Here is a 19,763-nt window from a genome sequence, read left to right as displayed (position 1 = left end):
CTGGAGTCAGGGTATCAAGAGCCACCATACACAGACATGGGCTTCAAATGTCTTATTCCTCTTGTCAGGCCGCTCCTGAACAACAAACGTCAGAAGCGTCTTACCTGGGCTAAAGAAAAACAGACCTGGTCTGTTGCTCAATGGTCCAAAGTCCTCTTTTCTGATGAGAGCAACTTTTGCAAGGACCCAGAGTATGGAGGAAGAATGGAGAGGCACACACTGCAAGATGCTTGAAGTCCAGTGTGAAGTTTCCACAGTCTGTGTTGATCTGGGGAGCCATGTCATCTGCTGGTGATGGTCTACTGTGCTTCATTAAGTCCAGGGTCAACATTGGGATGCAACAACAGTCATAAGTGTGGAGAAATGGTCATAAGTCACTTTTTAGTGTTGTTATAACTTTGAACAGTCATTAAAACTTGTAAGTCAAGGACTACCTGTATCCTACAGCAGTGTTCTCCGAGTTGAAGTTAAAGTGGTTGAAGTTGAGAAACACAAGTCCTAGGGAACAGCTACTAAGAGCAATAGTATCAGGGGAAAAATAACTTCTTATCATTGGGAGAATGTCCTGTCATAGGAGAAAAGAGTATTATTTAAGCATACATTACTTTTATTGTTTTTTCTTTCTACTTTTCAAAATAATTTGCACCACTCATTTTTTAAACAATCCATCAATTTCTAGCTTACAAAATAAAGTACGCTTGGAAAAATACACTTGTTCGCAAAAAACAATTGGGGAAAAGGGAATATTCTCCTCTCCTCATTTAATATTTTTAAGGTTTATTTATTTGCCCATTTATAATTTGTCTACAATACATTTATTTTTTTTCAGTAAAGGGGTTTGGATGTTTTTAAAAAAGTAATGATATGCCAAATTATAGTTATTTTATCTTTGCAATTACATCTGCTTATTGTAACACAGCGTTACAATATACTAGGAAACTAAGGCTATAGGATACATTAATTATGCTTCTCTACTTCTGATTACATTATGACAAGTTTCTTAAAATTCTAGTGTTTTGTAGAAATGTTGAAAAAAAAATCTAATTACAACCTTGGCATTAATAGCTTTTCAAATTAGAGCTTTATGAACTATACTGGAAAACTTAACGTTTTTAGTGATTTTATGAGAGTACCCAAAGTTGAAATGGCAGGATTTTATTCATTTTCTGTATTTGTTTTCAAGTTCCATAACCTGTAATATTAGCAGATGACCGTTTAAATAGTAGATTCAAGTGTTATTGAACACATAATGTAATTCTAAGTTGTCAACTACATTTTTTGAGATACCAATTAGTCTTCTAAAGCAAATCTGGCTTTTTCCATTGATTCTGGTTGCCAGAAGCTAGCTGGAAAAGTACAAATCACACGACCCTGGAAGAGTGCAGCTGTCATAAATACATGCCAGTTGCAAGTGTCCAAATTTTGATCATGTAACCATAGGAATGCTGCAACAGTTGTAAGTGTGAAAGCTGGTTATAAGTCAATTTTTTCAGTGTCGTAACTTCAAATGGTCACTAAAAGTATGGTTGTAAGTCGAAAACTACCTGTAGTTTTAAAGAGAAACTGGGATTATAATGGACAGCCACTGCCCTACCGCTGCCTCTTGCCTCCCCCACTCCCACTGTGGGCCAGACAGGGACAGTCAAAAGGCCTGGATGTATGTGGCCCATGGGCTGTAAAATGCCCAGAATAGATCACTGTTTCTTATTCTCTCTCAGGACCCCATTCTCACTAATAAAAATTATGGAAGATTCCCAAAAGAGTTTTTATATTCATCAGTATTGACTATTTTAAAAATTTCGGATTTGCTTCTAGTTTCTTTTTTCTTTTCAATCACTTTTTCATTTCATTTTTCATTTTATTAGATTTATAAGTCGCTCCCTCTCCCTAAGGGACTCGGGGCGGTGTACAATCAAAAAACGTATTACATGTTACATGGAGGAGGTATAAAAAACTCACAACACCAATATTACATTTCATAAAAAACAACACAATGATAATAGAATTAAAATAACATTAAAAACTACCCTAAAATTTAAAATTGCCAGGAGGATTAGAGGATAAAGCTATAGTTGGGCCAGGCCGGCTAGTTGGAACAGGTGGGTCTTGAGTTTCTTGCGGAAGGAGCGGAGATTGGTGGTGGTCCTAATGTCGGGGGGGAGGTCATTCCAGAGGGCTGGGCCCATCACAGAGAAGGCCCTACTCCTGGGCGCCGCCCGCTGGCACTGCTTAGTGGACGGCACCCGGAGGAGTCCCTCTCTGTGAGAGCGAATTAGTCGCAGGGATGTATGGGGTAGGATGCGATCCCGCAAATAACTAGGTCCTGTGCCATGGAGCGCTTTAAAGATGGTACGCACCCGGTAGACCACAGGGAGCCAGTGCAGCTCGCGCAGGAGAGGTGTTATATGGGAGTATCTAGTACTCCCCATAATTGCCTGCGCGGCCGCATTCTGGACCAGCTGTAGTCTTCGGGTGCATCTCAAGGGGAGCCCCATGTAGAGAGCATTGCAGTAGTCCAGATGGGACATCACCAGCGCATGAGTAAGGCGTCCCGTTCCAATAGGGGGCGCAATTGGCGCACCAGGCGAACCTGGTGGAATGCCCCCCTCGCCACGGCTGCCACATGGTCATCCATCGACAGCCGGGCATCTAGGAGGACGCCCAAATTGCGCGCCCGCTCCACGGGGGCCAGTTGCTCGCCCCCAATGGCCAGCGATGGAGTCCACTGGTTGAACCGGGGGGGCGGTAGCCACAGCCACTCCGTCTTGGAGAGGTTGAGCTTAAGTCTGTTGCCTCCCATCCAGACCCGTACGGCTTCCAAGCACCGGGACATCATTTCGACAGCCTCGGGGTGGTTCGGGGTGGAGATGTACAGCTGCGTATCGTCAGCGTACAGATGGTATCCAACCCCAAAACCACAAATGATCTCACCCAGCGGCTTCATATATGTGTTGAACAGGAGAGGCGAGAGGACCGACCCCTGCGGCACCCCACAAGTGAGCGGCCTCAGGGTCGACCTCTGCTCCCCTGCCAACATGCATTGCGTCCGGTCGGAGAGGTAGGAGCAGAACCACCGCAAAACTGTGCCCCTCACCCCCAGACCCTCCAGCCGGTGCAATAGGATACCATGGTCGATGGTATCAAAAGCCGCTGAGAGGTCTAATAGGACCAGGATAGAGGAACAACCCCTATCCCTGGCCCTCCAGAGATCATCCACCAACGCGACCAAGGCCGTCTCTGTGCTGTAACCGGGCCGGAAGCCGGACTGGCGCGGGTCTAGATAATCGATTTCCTCCAGGTGACGTGGGAACTGTTGCGCTACCACACTCTCTACAACCTTCGCTAAAAAGGGAAGGTTGGAGACAGGACGGTAATTGGCTAGCTCAGTTGGGTCCAGAGAAGGCTTCTTGAGTAAGGGCCTCACAACCGCCTCTTTCAAGGTGGCCGGTAAGGACCCCTCTCTCAGTGAAGCGTTCACTAGCCCCAAGAGCCAGCCTCGTGTGACCTCCCAGGATGCCAGTACAAGCCAGGATTGACACGGGTCCAATAAACATGTGGTGGCTCGCAGTCGCCCACGCAACCTATCCATATCATCGGCGGCAACAGAGTCAAACTCCTCCCAGTATGGTCCCTCAAGACTCGCCTCCGACGTCCCCTCTAGACCACTGAGGGGGACCCATTCACTCCGGATTTGAGTGATTTTGTCCTGCAGATATTCCCCAAATTCCTCTGCCCTGCCATGTAAGGGGACTTCCCGCGTCCTCTGTGACAAGAGGGAGCGGGTCACCCGAAACAGGGCGGCAGGGCGGTTGTCTGCGGACGCAATAAGAGCGGCACAATGTCGACGCTTGGCCACTCTTAATGCCACAAGGTAGGTCCGCAAATAGGCTCTTACCTGTGTTCGGTCAAATTCGGAGCGTGAGGATCTCCATCTGCTCTCTAGGCGTCTCTTGTGGCGTTTCATCACCCTTAGCTCCTCGGTGATGAAACGCCACAAGAGACGCCTAGAGAGCAGATGGAGATCACATCTTTCCTTTATCAAATCATATGTAGAAAACCTATACAAAGTCTGACTGTTGGTGAATTTGTTGCTGTATTTGTCTCTTGTTGAAAGAATAACCTTTATTGTTTTATATTGACAATTCAGTGCCATAATTTTATTATTGTATATACTGTGTAGATTTTAAATATATGAATTTAAATATAAATTAAAATAAAAAATGTAAAAATAATAATATTAGAACATATCTTTAAAAATCCTTGATATGCTCAAGCATGTAGGCTTTGCTAAATACATGTATCTGAAAATATTATGCCTAATGTGATTTTGTATTTCCAGGGGAGAGACTTTCACATAAGGATATTGTTACCAACAGATGGTCAGTTGAAAAATGCTAGGTGAGGAGCATAATTGCTTTACATACTGTTTTCATTTCAAAATCATTTCATTTTCCTACAAGGAAAGGATCATTAATTTAACTTGAAGATATTTCCAATATGTCAGCAATTTTTGTGACTGAATTGTTACTAGTTGATCTTGATACTAGTTAACTCAAATGTAGTTAGTCAAGTCATTGAGAGCCCTTAATGCAATTTATGGAAATGAGAAAATATTTTCTAATTCTGGGAGCTAGAACTACAGAAATATAACTAGAAAGATGTATTTGGTCTTAGAATCAATCAAACTGAAGTTATACTCAGGTAATAACTGACTGTTAGAAAGCTAAAATATTTTCAATGCTCCCAAGAAATCAACATCTTCCTTTCCCAACTTGACAGTAAGATATGCACTACAATGTTTTGTTTCATAGCACATATTATTTGTATGATGTATCTATTACATCAAGATTGACTCATGAAACAATTACTGCCAACCTGTCTTCAATTGAGGACCTGTACACTGCACGATTCAAAACTAGGGCTGTGAAAATATTTACAGACCTTTCGCATCCTGGACATAAATTGTTTCAACTCCTACCCTCAAAACGACACTATAGAGCACTGCACATCAAGACAACTAGACACAAGAACAGTTTTTTCCCGAACGCCATCACTCTGCTAAACAAATAATTCCCTCACCACTGTCAAAGCATTCACTAAGGCTGCATTACTAGTACCATTAGTCTTCTTATCGTTCCTATCACCCATCTCCTCCAACTTATGACTGCAGGACTGTAACTTTGTTGCTTGTATCCTTACGATATATATTGATATTGGTTGTTTCCTGATTGCTTATTTGTACCTTATGACTATCATTAAGTGCTGTACCTTATGATTCTTGATGAATGTATCTTGTCTTTTATGCACACTGAGAGCCTATGCACCAAAGACAAATTCCTTGTGTGTCGAATCACACTTGGCCAATAAATAATTGCATTCTATTCTATTCTATTCTATTCTATTCTATTCTATTCTATTCTATTAAGATAACTTGTATGTGTCACTTCTCAAAACAGCCATGCTCTTTGAGTCATACTTTACTGTGTGCAAAAAGTTTTAAGGATCAGCCCAAGTTTGGCTTTCTAGGGCTTTTTAAATTTAAAGTTTTATAAATATGCACAAAATTGAGCATCTAAAATTTCATTAAGTTATAACAAAACTCAGCCTCCTTATTTATGGAAAAGAAATGGGAACAATTGGAAAATAGGGCATGTGGAAATGTCTGAAGAAGTTTCAAAGGTAGAGTATCTTCTAAATTCTGACATTGTTATCACCATTTGTTCATTGATATTTCAGATTCAGGGTGAGGTGGAGAAAAGGTGTTGGGAAAAGCAGGCTTTAGGGTGCTATTTTGTTCCGGGAGGTTAGATGGTAGGGAAAAAAGTGCCTGTCCTTTTTAAATTTAGGTGTCTCTATCTTTTTCATTGATCTCAATCCATCTTTTTTATACATGGAGCAAACTTTGGCCTCCTTTTTCTTTTCATCTGCACAAGTGATCTATTTCTATTTACACAGACTTACCTACTTGTGTCTGTTCCTACTTGTGAGTTTATGCCAACTTCCTTCGGAAAATCTTGTGTTTAGAATTTGTTTACTGAATAAAATCTAAGGCCCCTGAGAAATATCAATGAAGTAAGGAATGCTACATAAAATAGAGCTGGGAGCCATTGACCTCTACAAAATTGTACTGATGCAAAGCCAAAACTCAATTTCTGACGTGGCTGTTTTTAAAAAGTAATTTTATTAAAACTACAATTGCGAAGATAAAAGATAAAAAATAAGTATAAAAATATAAAGTTCAGAAAATAAGCTAACTTTATATTCCTTATTAACAGTATTGATCTTTATCCCTTCAAATGTTGTCTTTGAACTTTTTTCATTTTTCCTTTGTCCATTTTCACAAACTTTTTCAAAGCTTTAACAAGCCTCTTTTGCAATCCAATTAAAAAAAAAGGATTCCATATCACGTTCTTAGTTTATTGTTTATAAAATCCCTTTTAATTATGAAGACATTACCTTTTTATGTCCAGTGTAGCATTCTTTTCCATATTATTTTAGCATGTTATTTTTAAATCCACATTCAGATCAGTCTTCTTCATTATAACTTGGAAAACAGTATCTCTCTGCTTTAGACTTCTTCATTCAATCTGTGGAATTCTTATAACATTGTGTGATAGATTATTCATGTGAAAGATTTAAATCATGTGTGAAATAAGATTAATATTTTGGATTCACAGGCAAAAAGTGTTTAAGAATATACACCAGTTTTAATTAATTTTATTGATTATATACACTGCCCAGAGCACCTCTCTGAGGGAGTTAAAAATGTGAAATATAAAGAAAAAAAATAATCTGCTATGAATATAGCACTTATCTGCAACAATTCTTATACCAGATATTTCAATTGAACAAATAGGAGGAGCAGGGCTTCATAAGTGTTCTTCATAAAAGCTCTTGGTTGCAATATACTGCTTTTTAACAGTATTTGTTCTTGCAAAATCTTGAAATGTGTGAAAATAAAAGTTATTGAAATAAATTACAACAAAATAGTTGGGTTTTCAAAAACTTATAAAGTTTGCATTACTTCTATAGATTTATAGTGCTTTAGTTCCAAGCCAAAAAAGTGCTTTGGAGTAGGCATGGGCCCCATACTGTACCTATTGCAGAAAAATAAGCCTTTGAGATTAGAAGACACTGACAGCTTGTCCATGTCCACTATGAAGCTCCTGTATGACTATTGCAAGTTTTCCCTGAAATTGCACAATTGCCATGCCAATGATCTGTCTGAAGTACCTTTTCAGCTTTAGATTCATCACACTGCACATCCCTACTAATTTCCAAAGCATACATTTATTAAATATAACATATATACAATTGAAAACCAGTCATTAAAGCCATGATGGCCTCAGAAAGGGAGCTATATGGCTTGTAAAACATTTTCAGTTGTCATAAAATGTCGCAGCCTCCTGCCCCACTGTCACAGAACCGTACATGACAAGATGCCATAACAATTGCATGATTCAACAATTCAGAAACTTGAAAAATCATGTGTCTGATCATGTGGGTGCCTTGACTTATGACCAAAATTCTGGTCCCATTTGTGGTCGTAAATTGAGGACTAACTTTAAGCTTTACAGAAGTTTTACAAATGCTGTATGATAACACTTCATAGAGATGTGTTTCTCCATTTATAAAAATATATAATAGGAAATTTCTAGTTGATGTTAACATATAAGATGCAAAGTACTAAAAATAATTATCAGCTACTGTATTTTATCTCTTTCCAATGTATGATTGATAAATCTTTTTCATTTGAATGTTAGGTTTAATTGATCATAAAAACATTTTATTTCTATAGGATTCAATGTAGCTGGCATCTGAAAAAGTTGCTTCATGGATATCATGTGATTTTAAAGCAGGTATCTGTTCAAAAAAATTTTTAAAGATAGAATATACATTTATTTCAAAATCATGACTGCTATATTGATTTTTATTGAAATATTTCATAATACATGGATTATGGGTTTTATCAAAAGCACAACAAATTATTACCTTAATTATAAGGGACAAAGAGAACCCAACAGTGAAGGCTTCTTTGAAGGAGTCATATGTCTATAACTGTTATAAGGTCTACTATTAAATAAGGAAATAAAATGTCAAAAAATGCTTGAATGAAGAATTTATAGCAAGGATAGGGTTTTGGGAAACTCATCCTGAAGCTGCCACTTTAGATGCGGGATCTGGTTTCCCAAACCAAGAGCCAAGAGAGCTTTTCAATCTCCTGTTGAGCAACTGATCAGGGCAGAAAGCCACTACCATTTTCTGCAAGGAATTGTTAGAACACTGAAAATGACAACTGCTTCCGGAGGAGTAGGCCCAGGTGCTGCAGGGGTCACATCAGGGCAGAAGGTGGGGGTGATGCAGCATTCTTCTCTCTCCAAGGGGGAGAGAGAGAGAGAAACAAAGAAGAGGGACACGGAGCCCAGGAGTGGTAGACTCACTGCATAGCTGGAGGTGAAAGACATGCCTTCAGCTCACCTCCAGCTCTGTGACCTTGTTCCTAACTGGCTGTAGACTGGTATTGGTCCACAGACTGGGTATGGGGACCCTTGAGATTTTTGGAGTAATGGTGGAAATCCACTCAATTGGTAATGTCCATTCGCTGATTGATGGTCATAATGTGATAACATAATCCATGTTCCCGCTGAGAGATGAGGGAGGCTCCCTCATCTCTCGGAGGGAACATGGATTATGTTATCACATTATGACCATCAATCAGTGAATGGACACTTTAACTATCTGATTTTTTTCTGAACTATACCCCAGTGCTAATTTCATGTGTGTCTTCAACCTCACTTTAAGAGTATTAGTTGCCAGCTAAATATTGCAAAAATAGTATAAATCTAGCATAATGTAAAAATAAATTGCATAAAGTCATTGACAAAAAAAATTGTTGTTTCAGAGGTTGGAACATTCTTCAGATCTAATCAGTTTCATGGTAGAGTTGAAGACTATTTTGGTGAGTTACAATTTTGTGGAGGACTACTGATGACAATTTCCTGATTATCAATAATGCTATAATTAACAAGGGATCCGTTTCATTAATAATTTTAAAACCTACATTTTAAAGTAAAATAGTTATCTGTACAGGATAATGTTATTGCTTATAAATTTCACTTTTCAAGTCAATAGTTATAAATATACTCCTGCAAAACTAGCTGTTATAAAATCATTTTTGTGATGATGAATAGTCAATATGCAAACTAGATAGTTATTTTGTTGTTAATAATAAACAGTGTTCAGTTTTTCTTGGGTAGGATCAATATTGATAAGACAGAACAAGGAGTACCTGTATTGAAAGTCCATTTTTCTTCCTTGTTGTGTGCTTATTAAGAGTTAGCTATATGAATCTAGTAGCATATGAAAAGACCCGAATACAACAAAACCAGCATACCTACACCCGTGAAAATCTACGAAAACAAATATACACACACACACACACACACACACACACACACATACATACATACATATATACATACATATGTGTGTGTGTGTTGTATTTGTGCTGATAAATAAATAAAAATATTTGTAACACAAATACATATATATATATATGTGTATATATATATGTATGTATGTATGTATGTATGTATATATATATATATGTATATATATTCAAATCCCAGTAAGTATATATATGTATGTATATATATGTATATATATTCAAATCCCAGTAAGAGTATGGCTAGCTGATGAGAGCTAAATAGCTTGAAATGGATCTATACTAGTCTCCCTTTATTTATTTATCAGCACAAATACAACACACACACACACACACACACATACATACATACATACATACACACACACACACATACACACACACACACATACACACACACACACACACACACATTCTTGAGCACTACCATGTACAGTGTATGGTTTTGATATAGGGGTATATATTTCATTATTTTGAGGTTAGATGATGGCCTATAAGTTTAATAAATAAATAATGATAAATAATAAATTCTGATTTTATAGTGGTAAGTAGAAATAATAACTAATAAAATTAAGTCTGGTGACAGGTTCTACAAGAACTATTTTCATTCATGTCATAAATAAAATATGAATATTTCATTTGTAGTGTGCTTCAGTGTGCTTTCCCCTTTTAATTCCCTTTTCTGAGTCTGTAAATAGTACTTTGCTTAAAATGTTTAGAGTGCAATTATTACTACAGAGGATTTGACTTTTCTCTTTAAAGCATAACAATATTTTGCTCCTCAGAGAATGCCATTCAAGAAAGTACCCTTTGTAGTAAATGCAGCATATAATGTGGTATAAATGTATCTTTTAGATAGTTCTTTTGACATTTTTATCATAGACTTTTCCATACCTTCCATTATTTTATGACTTTTCAAAATTATTAATTCTTTTAAAGATGGATTACTCCCTTATCGTAGCACTCATATAGCCCTTAAAAGAAGACTATAAAGAGCATGAGGAAGGCTCATGTTAACTAGTCCCTTAACTCCCATGAAAAAGCCTATCTTTTAATTATTATTTTGTATGTTAATTGTTTTCTAAGGATATGCCCTTCCTTCCCTGTGCTATGAAATCCACATCTTTGTACCTTGATTTTATAAAAAGATTAAAGCAAAGAAGCCAATTTTGTCCCGCACAAGGCTATTGAATGTAAAAAATTAAGTGTAAATTCTGCATTGCAATGCTGCATAATTTGTGGTTTGCATGAGTACATTACCTAGAGAAAACACTGTATTTATTGCAGATAATCTTTAAAAATTGAACTTTTAGAAACTGAATTGAAATTGGATTTTGTAGTCTTCTCTGTTTTTAGCCATCTTGAGCACCTGGGTGGTGATAAAGGAAAAGAATAATAAGAGGAAAGGAATCACATGTTATGAGATTGTTATCAGATCACTTTTAATTTGTTTAGATTATTTTTTATTTTATTATTTTTTATTTATATAGTCGCCAAAAATTCCTTCTCAGCTTCATTTTTTTTTAACTAAGTGCAATTAAAAAAGCTGCACTATACTCCTAGAGGGATTGTGCTGACGTTGAGAATTTTTATATGTATCTTCCCATTAAGACAGCCATTCATTTAAAGGGTGCATTCATTTCTTTTTAAAGGGTGCTTTTAGCCAGAGTGTTTGACTATTACCATTTTTTAAACTCTGATACATACTTCATATATATGCATATATGCATAGAATAATACCTGTTTAAAATGTGATGGGGTTGCTAGCCAAGTGTTTAAAAGCAGTTTAATGGATTAAGGTTTTTCAGTTTTAGCCAAGAGACCTCTGCTATCCATCTAAAATCCTCATGATTAGAATTGCAGTCAATTGATATCTACGAGAAATGAATCCAATTGAATTGCGTTTACTTTCAGGTAGTTGTATATTTATGAACTTATGAACAATTACCTGCCCCTTATCACTTTGATTATTTTCAAGTTTATTTCTGAGTAATGTGAATAGTTGTAGTAGTGTACATCATACTGAACAAGAATATAAGCAGAAATATTTATGGTTTTAATTTTAAGATTCATAGATAGATTTGGTAGATGATTAGATAGATACTTAGATAGATAAACAGACAGGAACCAAGTCACAAAAATGAACTAAATAAACTTTTTTTAAAAATATAAAAACAGGAACTTGCTTTGAAAAACACAGAAGAATTGTGTGCTCAACCACCTCCACAATATTATTCTGGCCTCATCGGAGATATAGAAAATTTGGGATGGAATAAGTATTCATGTTTATTATCTTTTGCAAGTACCAAAAAGTTAACCTGCCAGCTTTTAAAATATTTATATACAGTATACTGGATTTTGCTCTGATTATTTCAGTTACTTACAATTTTGCTTTTTAAATAGTTATAGTTAAAAGCTAATGTCATTTATACTTAACTCTTATTCTGAATTTGATTATTTAGAGTAAAACTCCCACTTTACTTTAGGATATTAGTGTTTTGGGCTTCTTGCTCTGTACTTAGGGGAACTATCTAGCTTAACTTTTGGCTTGTAAGAACTGAGTCTGACTCCTTTCCAATTCAGCCTGATTTCTGTCAGAAAGTCAGAATGTTTTTAAGGAAGAATATTGTTAGAGGGTCACTTCATTTATATTCTGATACCCTATCTGAAAGAGTAAATACAAAGATAATTACACTATATTGTATCGTAGCAGCAATCATTCTGTTTTGGAAAAGCAGGCACAATGTGCCATGATGTGATCAACCAGCCTTTATATTTCTACCTATCTTACCTTAGTAACTTTCAGTAGTGACTGCCTGGACTAATATGGTTAGTGCAGACCAAAATGCACAAGGAAAAAGAAATATTATTACATGTATTACATTTAATTGTAACCTGATGGGTTACAATTAAAACTTTTATCTGCCATTCTCCCTCCTAATTTTACCTATTACCATTTTGAATATCTACCTCTAGAATGAATTTTAAAAATAATTCTATCTATTGACTATTTCACTTGTTTGAAAAAACATTTTCTGTGAAATATAAATATGTTAAAGTTGGTTTTATAGCTCCAGACAAAACAGTGTTGTGAGAAATATGCTTAAGAGTATAAAGCAGGAGATAGAATATATTTAATATAGGTATATAGAGTTTATATCTATATACCTATATTAAATATCCACTTCGTAATATTTTCCTGTAAGTGCGGGGTAACTTTTTTTTTCTGGATCAGTATATAAAAAGTGACGGCAAAAAAGGATGAAAATGAAAATTTTTCCAGGAAGTTTAATATGTAGAGAAATAAAGGCTGACAGAAGCATACTTTATATGCCAAAGGTTCCAGTGATAGAAAACTGAAACGTGTGTTAATTTCCATAGCATGAGTTCTGACATATAGTATAAATAACTCAAAAAGTATATGACTGAATCAAACAGTTTACTTACATATTAACAGCAGTAAATTTATAACAGCAAAAAGGACTGTTATATATATGATTTCCAATTAATATATTTAGAAAAATTAATAGGAATGAATTACTAATAGGCTTACTTCAGAACTTATTTTCTTTTTTGTAGGGTTCTGTTTATTGATCCTGCTTTTAGTACTATCAGGCTAAAAGCTGAAGATTCTTCTAGTCGCGATCATCAAATCACTTTGAAAATAAATTCAAAAGTAAGAGTTTTTAAAATGTTGGGAGAAAATCATAACTTGATGAAACTGCCACATACAAGATTTTTATGGCTATTGATTAGCTGAATAATCATATATAATCATTTGTATCTTAAGAATTGTTTTTGTTTTCAATTTAAATTATGCAGCAAAATTGAAACATATAGAAGTTTCTAATATAAAGGAGCTAATGGTACAAGAGAGAATTTTGGATTTAGATTGAAGAATTAATGATCTAGGCAGTGTTCTAGATTGATATGAGAATTAGGTTTTTCTATTTCTATTCAGCTGGATTTCAAATATTTATCAGAGGCTCAATTATTTTACTTAAGAGAGCAAGTTACAAAATTGTATTTTAGTAAGGGTTGAAAAGGTATGGGGCATAAGAGGATGTATTGCAGGGAGAGGTATTAGGATGTGACAAATGGGTGGATGGATGTTGGAAAAAGAAATTATGGAAAAGAGTTTGAAGGAGTGGCAAAAGTCTGGATACCACAGGAATTTGTTTCCAGCCAAGACATTGCTGGATAATGATGGAGATGACAGCCAGTTTTTAGTAGTTCTTCCCACAAAGGTAACTGTGGGAGGTGGGGGGAACAGTGATAAAACAATGTAGTGATTGCCACAGCCATAGATTGTGAGATGGGCAGCAAATACATTTAATAACAATAATATTAGACCACAAGTGCACTTCTGCGAGGAAGCTAAAGAAACAGTGGACCACCTGGTTAACTGCTGTAAGAAGATTGTACAGACTGACTACAAACAACGACATGACAAAGTAGCAACAATGGTGCATTAGAATATCTGCAAGAGATACCATTTGCCTATAAGCAAGAATTGGTGGGGCCATACAATAAAATTACAGTCATGACAACATTCAATTTCCCATCATTCACTATCAATCACACTTACCTTGCCTTCTATTTTTTACTAACCTTATGATAGCCTAAGCATGCTCACAAAGCAGAGGCTTGGTTTTAGATAACTGTTCATAAGTGGGTAGGATTGTAGTCTAGATCAGCTGCAGAGAGCACATTATAGTGCTTTTCAGATGCAATAGCTGTCTTCTTAATTTGTCATTATTTTTTTTCTAATCAGTAATATGAAGAGCAAACACTTGAATGAAATCTTTAATGAAATCTTTTAAGTTAATTCGATGTGTTTATGTACATTTAATTAAATATGGAATAAAGTTTTAAAATGCTGTCTATGCCTTTTGAGGCAGTACTTACAAAACAGTACTTAAACCAAGAAGATTCAAATTCAGTTTCTTTTTATACTCTGTTTTATGTTACCAAGATGAAAATATTGGCTGGAAAGTTATTTTAGTTGCAGCTTGCAAAGAACAGATTATGCAAGTATCTAGTTGAAACTCATGATCATCAATCAACTCTGTTTCACAAGATTATAATGATGAAAGGATCAATTGTGTTTGTCCTTTTAAAAAATGTGTCTGGCATTTAAACTTGCCACTGGAGAAAATTAATATATGAAACGTGTGCTTTATGACGTGGGAATTTGATTTGTAGTAATTTATGTAATAAATGTTCTGAGCAGTTCATTCATATGTTACATTTCTTTAAAGAAACAAAAGCAATATATTTTTGTGGACAATTCTGCCAAAGTGAAATACATTCAAGTGTTATTGATTTCAAACGAAGAAATTTAAGCATATATTAAACTGAATTCTCATTGAAATCAATAATCTTAAAATACCCTCTTCTCTTAGAGTATTCTAAAATTATAAAATGTCAGTTCAGGGAATTCCTTATTTATGTTTCTTCAATGGAACAAATAACTTTATGTGGATTTACAAAAGAAATTGATACAATTCTGCCTTTTGCTTCTTCCTCCACCATTAATTTATGCTGATTGTCCCCTGTTTCCACACAGTATACAGGCACTAATCTAGTGGAGATTTATAAAATCATGTATAATGTGAAGAGAGTACATAGAATTTTGTTTCCCTCTTCCCATAGTGATATTTGATAAATTCAGCTGTGGCATTGATTGCCTGTATGGGGGGAAAAATGAAAGAAACTACTTTTTAATGTAACAAATAATTTACATTATGCTGCTCTAAGGATAGATAAGGGAGTTTTGTTTATGCCATATTTCTCAGACGTAGTTCTCATTTCTCAGAATCAGTTCACTGATTAGAATTGGGGCATTATATTTGAAGCCCTTTTATTTAATACTAAAACCTCATTTAAGTTTTTAACGTTTACCTCTTCTTTTTCTTTCTAATATTAGTTATTGCAGATTTCACTGAGAAGCTAACCTTATGTATGGAGTACACTATATCAGAAGAAAGCAAAAATTATTTTAGCATTTATAGCCAATGCAATTTTAATATGCCTAAAGAAATATTTTGTGTTCAAGAGGAAGCTTCATATTTTTCAGATTGGGAAACTAAATATCAACATATTTAGAATAAACATTTTCAGACATGCATGATACTAGTAAAATGAGACAAAATAACATTTCAGATTAATGAAGCAGTACTTTAAATGATATTTTGTTTGAAATATTGTGGAGAGATTATTAAAAATATTGTATATTTTATTTCCTTTAAATAAATAGGTACTATAAATTCTACATCAGAATAAAATGATACTAAATGAAATGATTAATTTTTAATCTTTGGAATTTCTGAACGATATACATGTTGGTTACATATTTGGATACATACTTGATAATGTGGTTAATATTGTAATGCTTAAATTAAAAGTAGAACTTATGAAGTCATGGAACTACCAATTTTCTTACAACATTTTTACCATTAAGAGTTATTTTTATGGAAAATTTTACAAGTACAATAAGAAATTTAAGTAACTTGTAAATGTATAGGTGTACACTCTGTGTGTGTGTGCGCGCGAGCGAATGCACGTAATTATATTGCATAAATAAGTTAATAATATATTCAGGAGAAATGTAAGATATTTATATTAGTTAGTAACCAATAACTTAAGATCTGTATTTTCAAACTATAATTATTGGATTTTTAATAAACAGTAAATTCAATTGAATGTTCCTGTTATTCTTCCAATTGAACAAATCCTTTATATTGCTGAATTATCTGCTACCAAATTCATATTTTCTACAGGTTTTCACACTAATTTATTGCTATTTTTTTTAAGTTGAGGTTTTTTTCTAATATATGAAAGGCTGAAAATTCAGTTTCCTTATTTAAATACAGTATTGTTTTCTTCAAGATTTAGATATTTAATATAACTTAATTTATTTTTCTAAATCCAAGAAGTAGTTTGCAGAGGAAAAAAATAGTATATGGCTTCTCATCTGTGATTCAGATGAATTCCCTTAATCACTCCTTTCCTATTTTGTCGCTTGTTCAAAAGTTATTAATGTAACTGACTAAAAATATCATAATAACAAAGCATAAGAGCTTTTGCAAGCCATAAAACTTTTGTTTTTAAAATGGAAAGTACAGCAGGGAACATAAAACATAGTATACATAATCAAATATAAGTGCAAATTTGAATACCAAGTAGCCAGAGAAATGAAAATAAATTTGAGTGTAACCTAGATGAGGAGCAGGTGTGAAGAATCAGTGGGAGATTACCAAAGGCAGATATAAAGTTACAGACAAACTGAAGTTCATTACCATAACAGTCAATTGGATGTGGTCTACTACTGAATTAAGTTAGGGAGACTAAAAACAAAGCAGAATAGTACATTATTCAAACTAGTAGGTGGCAAGTATCCAATATTTGGGTAGATTTATTTCGGAAGATTTAAATTATGTTTATATTTAACTTTGGTTTCTCTAAACATCAGATGTTCTGAATTTTAATAATTAGTTTTATTAAGGTGAATTAGGGAAAATTATTGATATTTTAATCAATGCATCTATTTTTGTATTGCTCATTGGTTTTATTGCTGCTGTTGTACTCATTCAATGTACATCAGTTGGAACAGAATTTTTGGGAGAGAAAATGTGAGTGTGTTTGAATACATACACACAAGTATGCACACATGTATACATATATACAGACATGTACACAATGAAATCAGTAGTAGGATGTGAATGACAGATTCTGTGAAGCTAGACAACTCAGTTTTTTAAAAAAAATACATTGGAAATATTTTTTATTCTTACTGATAAATAGCAACTTTAAAATACCATGTTTTTATTGGAATTGGATGAATTCTTAATAACAATTATAAGGAAATTCTTCACAGTTGAATCTAAAATTTGAATGACGGTTTCCTGACAAAATAGTTTTAAATAATATGTTCCTACATTTAGGAAAATATTTGGAAAAATCCTTACGTTCTTTATACAATATTTTAGAAGTTGCTGGGAATCAGATGGCATATAAATTTAATTAATTATTATTAGAATGGCTTTTCTGTTTATGAAAAAGAGGTAATATGTTTATGTGTTTGCTTTTCTGCAAAAAATTCTCATAAGGAATAAACATTGTGGGTATTCTTTTTTTTAATGTGTCAGTATCCCAGAGAGCAACCAGACTGTCTTATTGACTTACCAGTTCAGTTTTCTTTTTCCTGGACTCCACAGGTAAGCAACCATCCATTTGTTCCCTTGTGAAGTATGTATGTATTTTAGAAGATGTTAGGCTCATCTAATATACGGTTTAAACAATTTCTACTGTATGAATTAATAATTCAATTAAATTAATCTTGAATGTAATATAAATGTTATATTATTCAATGAACCATAAAATGAGTTCCTGGTTTAAGAGTATGTTTGTATGTTAATTATTCACCATTTTGAATAAAATAATATTGAAAGCAAAAAAGATTTTTTCTTCCAGTGAATCTTATGGATGTTTATCCAATAGTGTTCAATAGGAATTATTCACAAGCCAAGGGGTTACTAAACTTTTGCTTCATTAGCATAACATTGCTTCTAAATCCTATTCTGTGGTGGCAAAATTATCTCCAATCTCAGATATTAATATTTCTAAAAATGAACACGGTGTAATCTGAGACATAAAGCTAGTTTGGTGTAGTGGCTAAAGTGCTAGACCAGAATTCCAGGAGATGTAAATTCTGGCTCTCCATTAGGCGTGCAAACCAGCTGGGTGTTTTGGGGCTACTCATTCTCCCTGACCAATCTCTTTCACAGGGTGGTTATTGTGTGTTTGGGAAGGCAGGGGGTTGGGAGTGAGGGACAAAGGTATGCTGCTTTGAGTTGTACAAAAATAAAAGAGGATGTATATAGAATCTGAAAGCTGCAATAAAAGCTGATAGTGCAAGATGTACTTCTGGGGCAAAACAGATTAAAGTGTATATTGGCTATTGACAACCTACCAGTTAGATGTTCAACATTCAGAAAGCACTTTAGCAATATATAATTTCTGCTTCTAAGGTTATAGTAATTCATATTCTGCAGTTTCTTGTTCATGTTAATTGCAGTTTACTGGAAATTCTCGTTGTTTCTTAATAGGTCTGATGACTTGAATGCCAGCATATCACAGTTTCTAAATCCTTAGCAAGCATTGCCGCGGCTTTAGAAATATTCTGTGAATGTATAAATATGACTTGGAACCTTTAATAAGATACACCTGAGACAGGCAGAAATAGTTACAAGATACAGCTAATCAGAAATTACTTATGACATAGTGAATACTACATCTTATCCTGGTAGAAAATGTTGCTAAAGATAGATTCTTGCAAACCATACTTTATTTTCACACAATTAAAAATTTATGCTGTTGATGGGATGCCCCCCTCTGGCAAGAATGCAAAATGCTTAATTTTTTTATCCTTTTCATATACTGTATAATGAATAGTTTTGGTATTGTTCTTATGCCATCGGGTATAAAGAGAGCAGCACAAGAAAGCCTAGCTATCTTCAGCCCTAATGCACACTTTTTAAATAAAGGCTAAAACATGTGGCTGTGTTATATGAAATTTCAAGATGCTGAATGTTAAAATTATACTACATGCTTCATGCTCACCGTCTCACCCAAATTTCCAAAACCATGTATTGGGTTCTATGTATAATCAATAGACAATTGGCAGTATACTTTCCTTTTCCTTAGAAAAAGCAAAATATAATTTGCTCACCTTATTTGCTTTCTAGTTTACAATCTCTTATGGTATTAAGCCTATGCCATTGGCCAACAAAGCTTTAAATTTCTAACCTATGGTTTCCTTCTGGTTGTAGCTTCAAAGCTGGGTAATCTTTCTTTCGTTTTCCCGATGTTACCAGCCTTCTAATTCAATAGCATCTGTTTTCAAAGCAAATAAGAATATATTAAGCTTTTAGACTACTATATTAATGTAAATTTGAAAAAAAAAATCTTTCTACAGATACATTTTGTGAATATTTATGTCAGGACCTATTAAAATCTCTGATAGTCTCATTCATTTTCTTAAAAGCCTCAATATCTTCATTAAGATTTTCTTATTAATATTATAAGCTGGACAAATACACCCTAACAAAAACAAACTGTTTAATTTTGACTAGTAATTGGTAAAAATAGCAGTATTTTCAAATATAACATTTTAAAAATGAACATTTCATTCAGGCTCAATACTAATATCTTAAATGTTTTAAAATTCACCTTTTTATATTTTTGTTACCCCATCATAACTCCCTAATATTGCATTTTGTATTTAATAAATTATTTTTATTCTTTTGTTTTTAAT

The 19,763-nt window shown here is 34.4% G+C and overlaps 1 protein-coding gene across 1 annotated transcript in view; it reads left to right on the top strand.

Annotated features, from left to right (window-relative positions):
* The window catches only part of FANCL (FA complementation group L), a 39,451-nt gene that overhangs the window by 3,572 nt on the left and 16,116 nt on the right, over positions 1 to 19,763 (top strand). Inside the window, exons 2-7 of the mRNA XM_081942358.1 lie at positions 4,340 to 4,398; positions 7,799 to 7,859; positions 8,903 to 8,959; positions 11,624 to 11,721; positions 13,025 to 13,121; positions 17,596 to 17,664. Of these exons, the coding sequence (XP_081798484.1) occupies positions 4,340 to 4,398; positions 7,799 to 7,859; positions 8,903 to 8,959; positions 11,624 to 11,721; positions 13,025 to 13,121; positions 17,596 to 17,664 (441 nt within the window). The remainder of the gene's footprint in view (positions 1 to 4,339; positions 4,399 to 7,798; positions 7,860 to 8,902; positions 8,960 to 11,623; positions 11,722 to 13,024; positions 13,122 to 17,595; positions 17,665 to 19,763) is intronic.

This window comes from Natrix helvetica, assembly GCF_964273705.1.
Source record: "Natrix helvetica genome assembly, chromosome: 2".
NCBI lineage: Eukaryota > Metazoa > Chordata > Lepidosauria > Squamata > Natricidae > Natrix > Natrix helvetica.
Note: the sequence above shows the minus strand (reverse complement) of the source record. Positions and strands in the feature narration are given on the sequence as shown.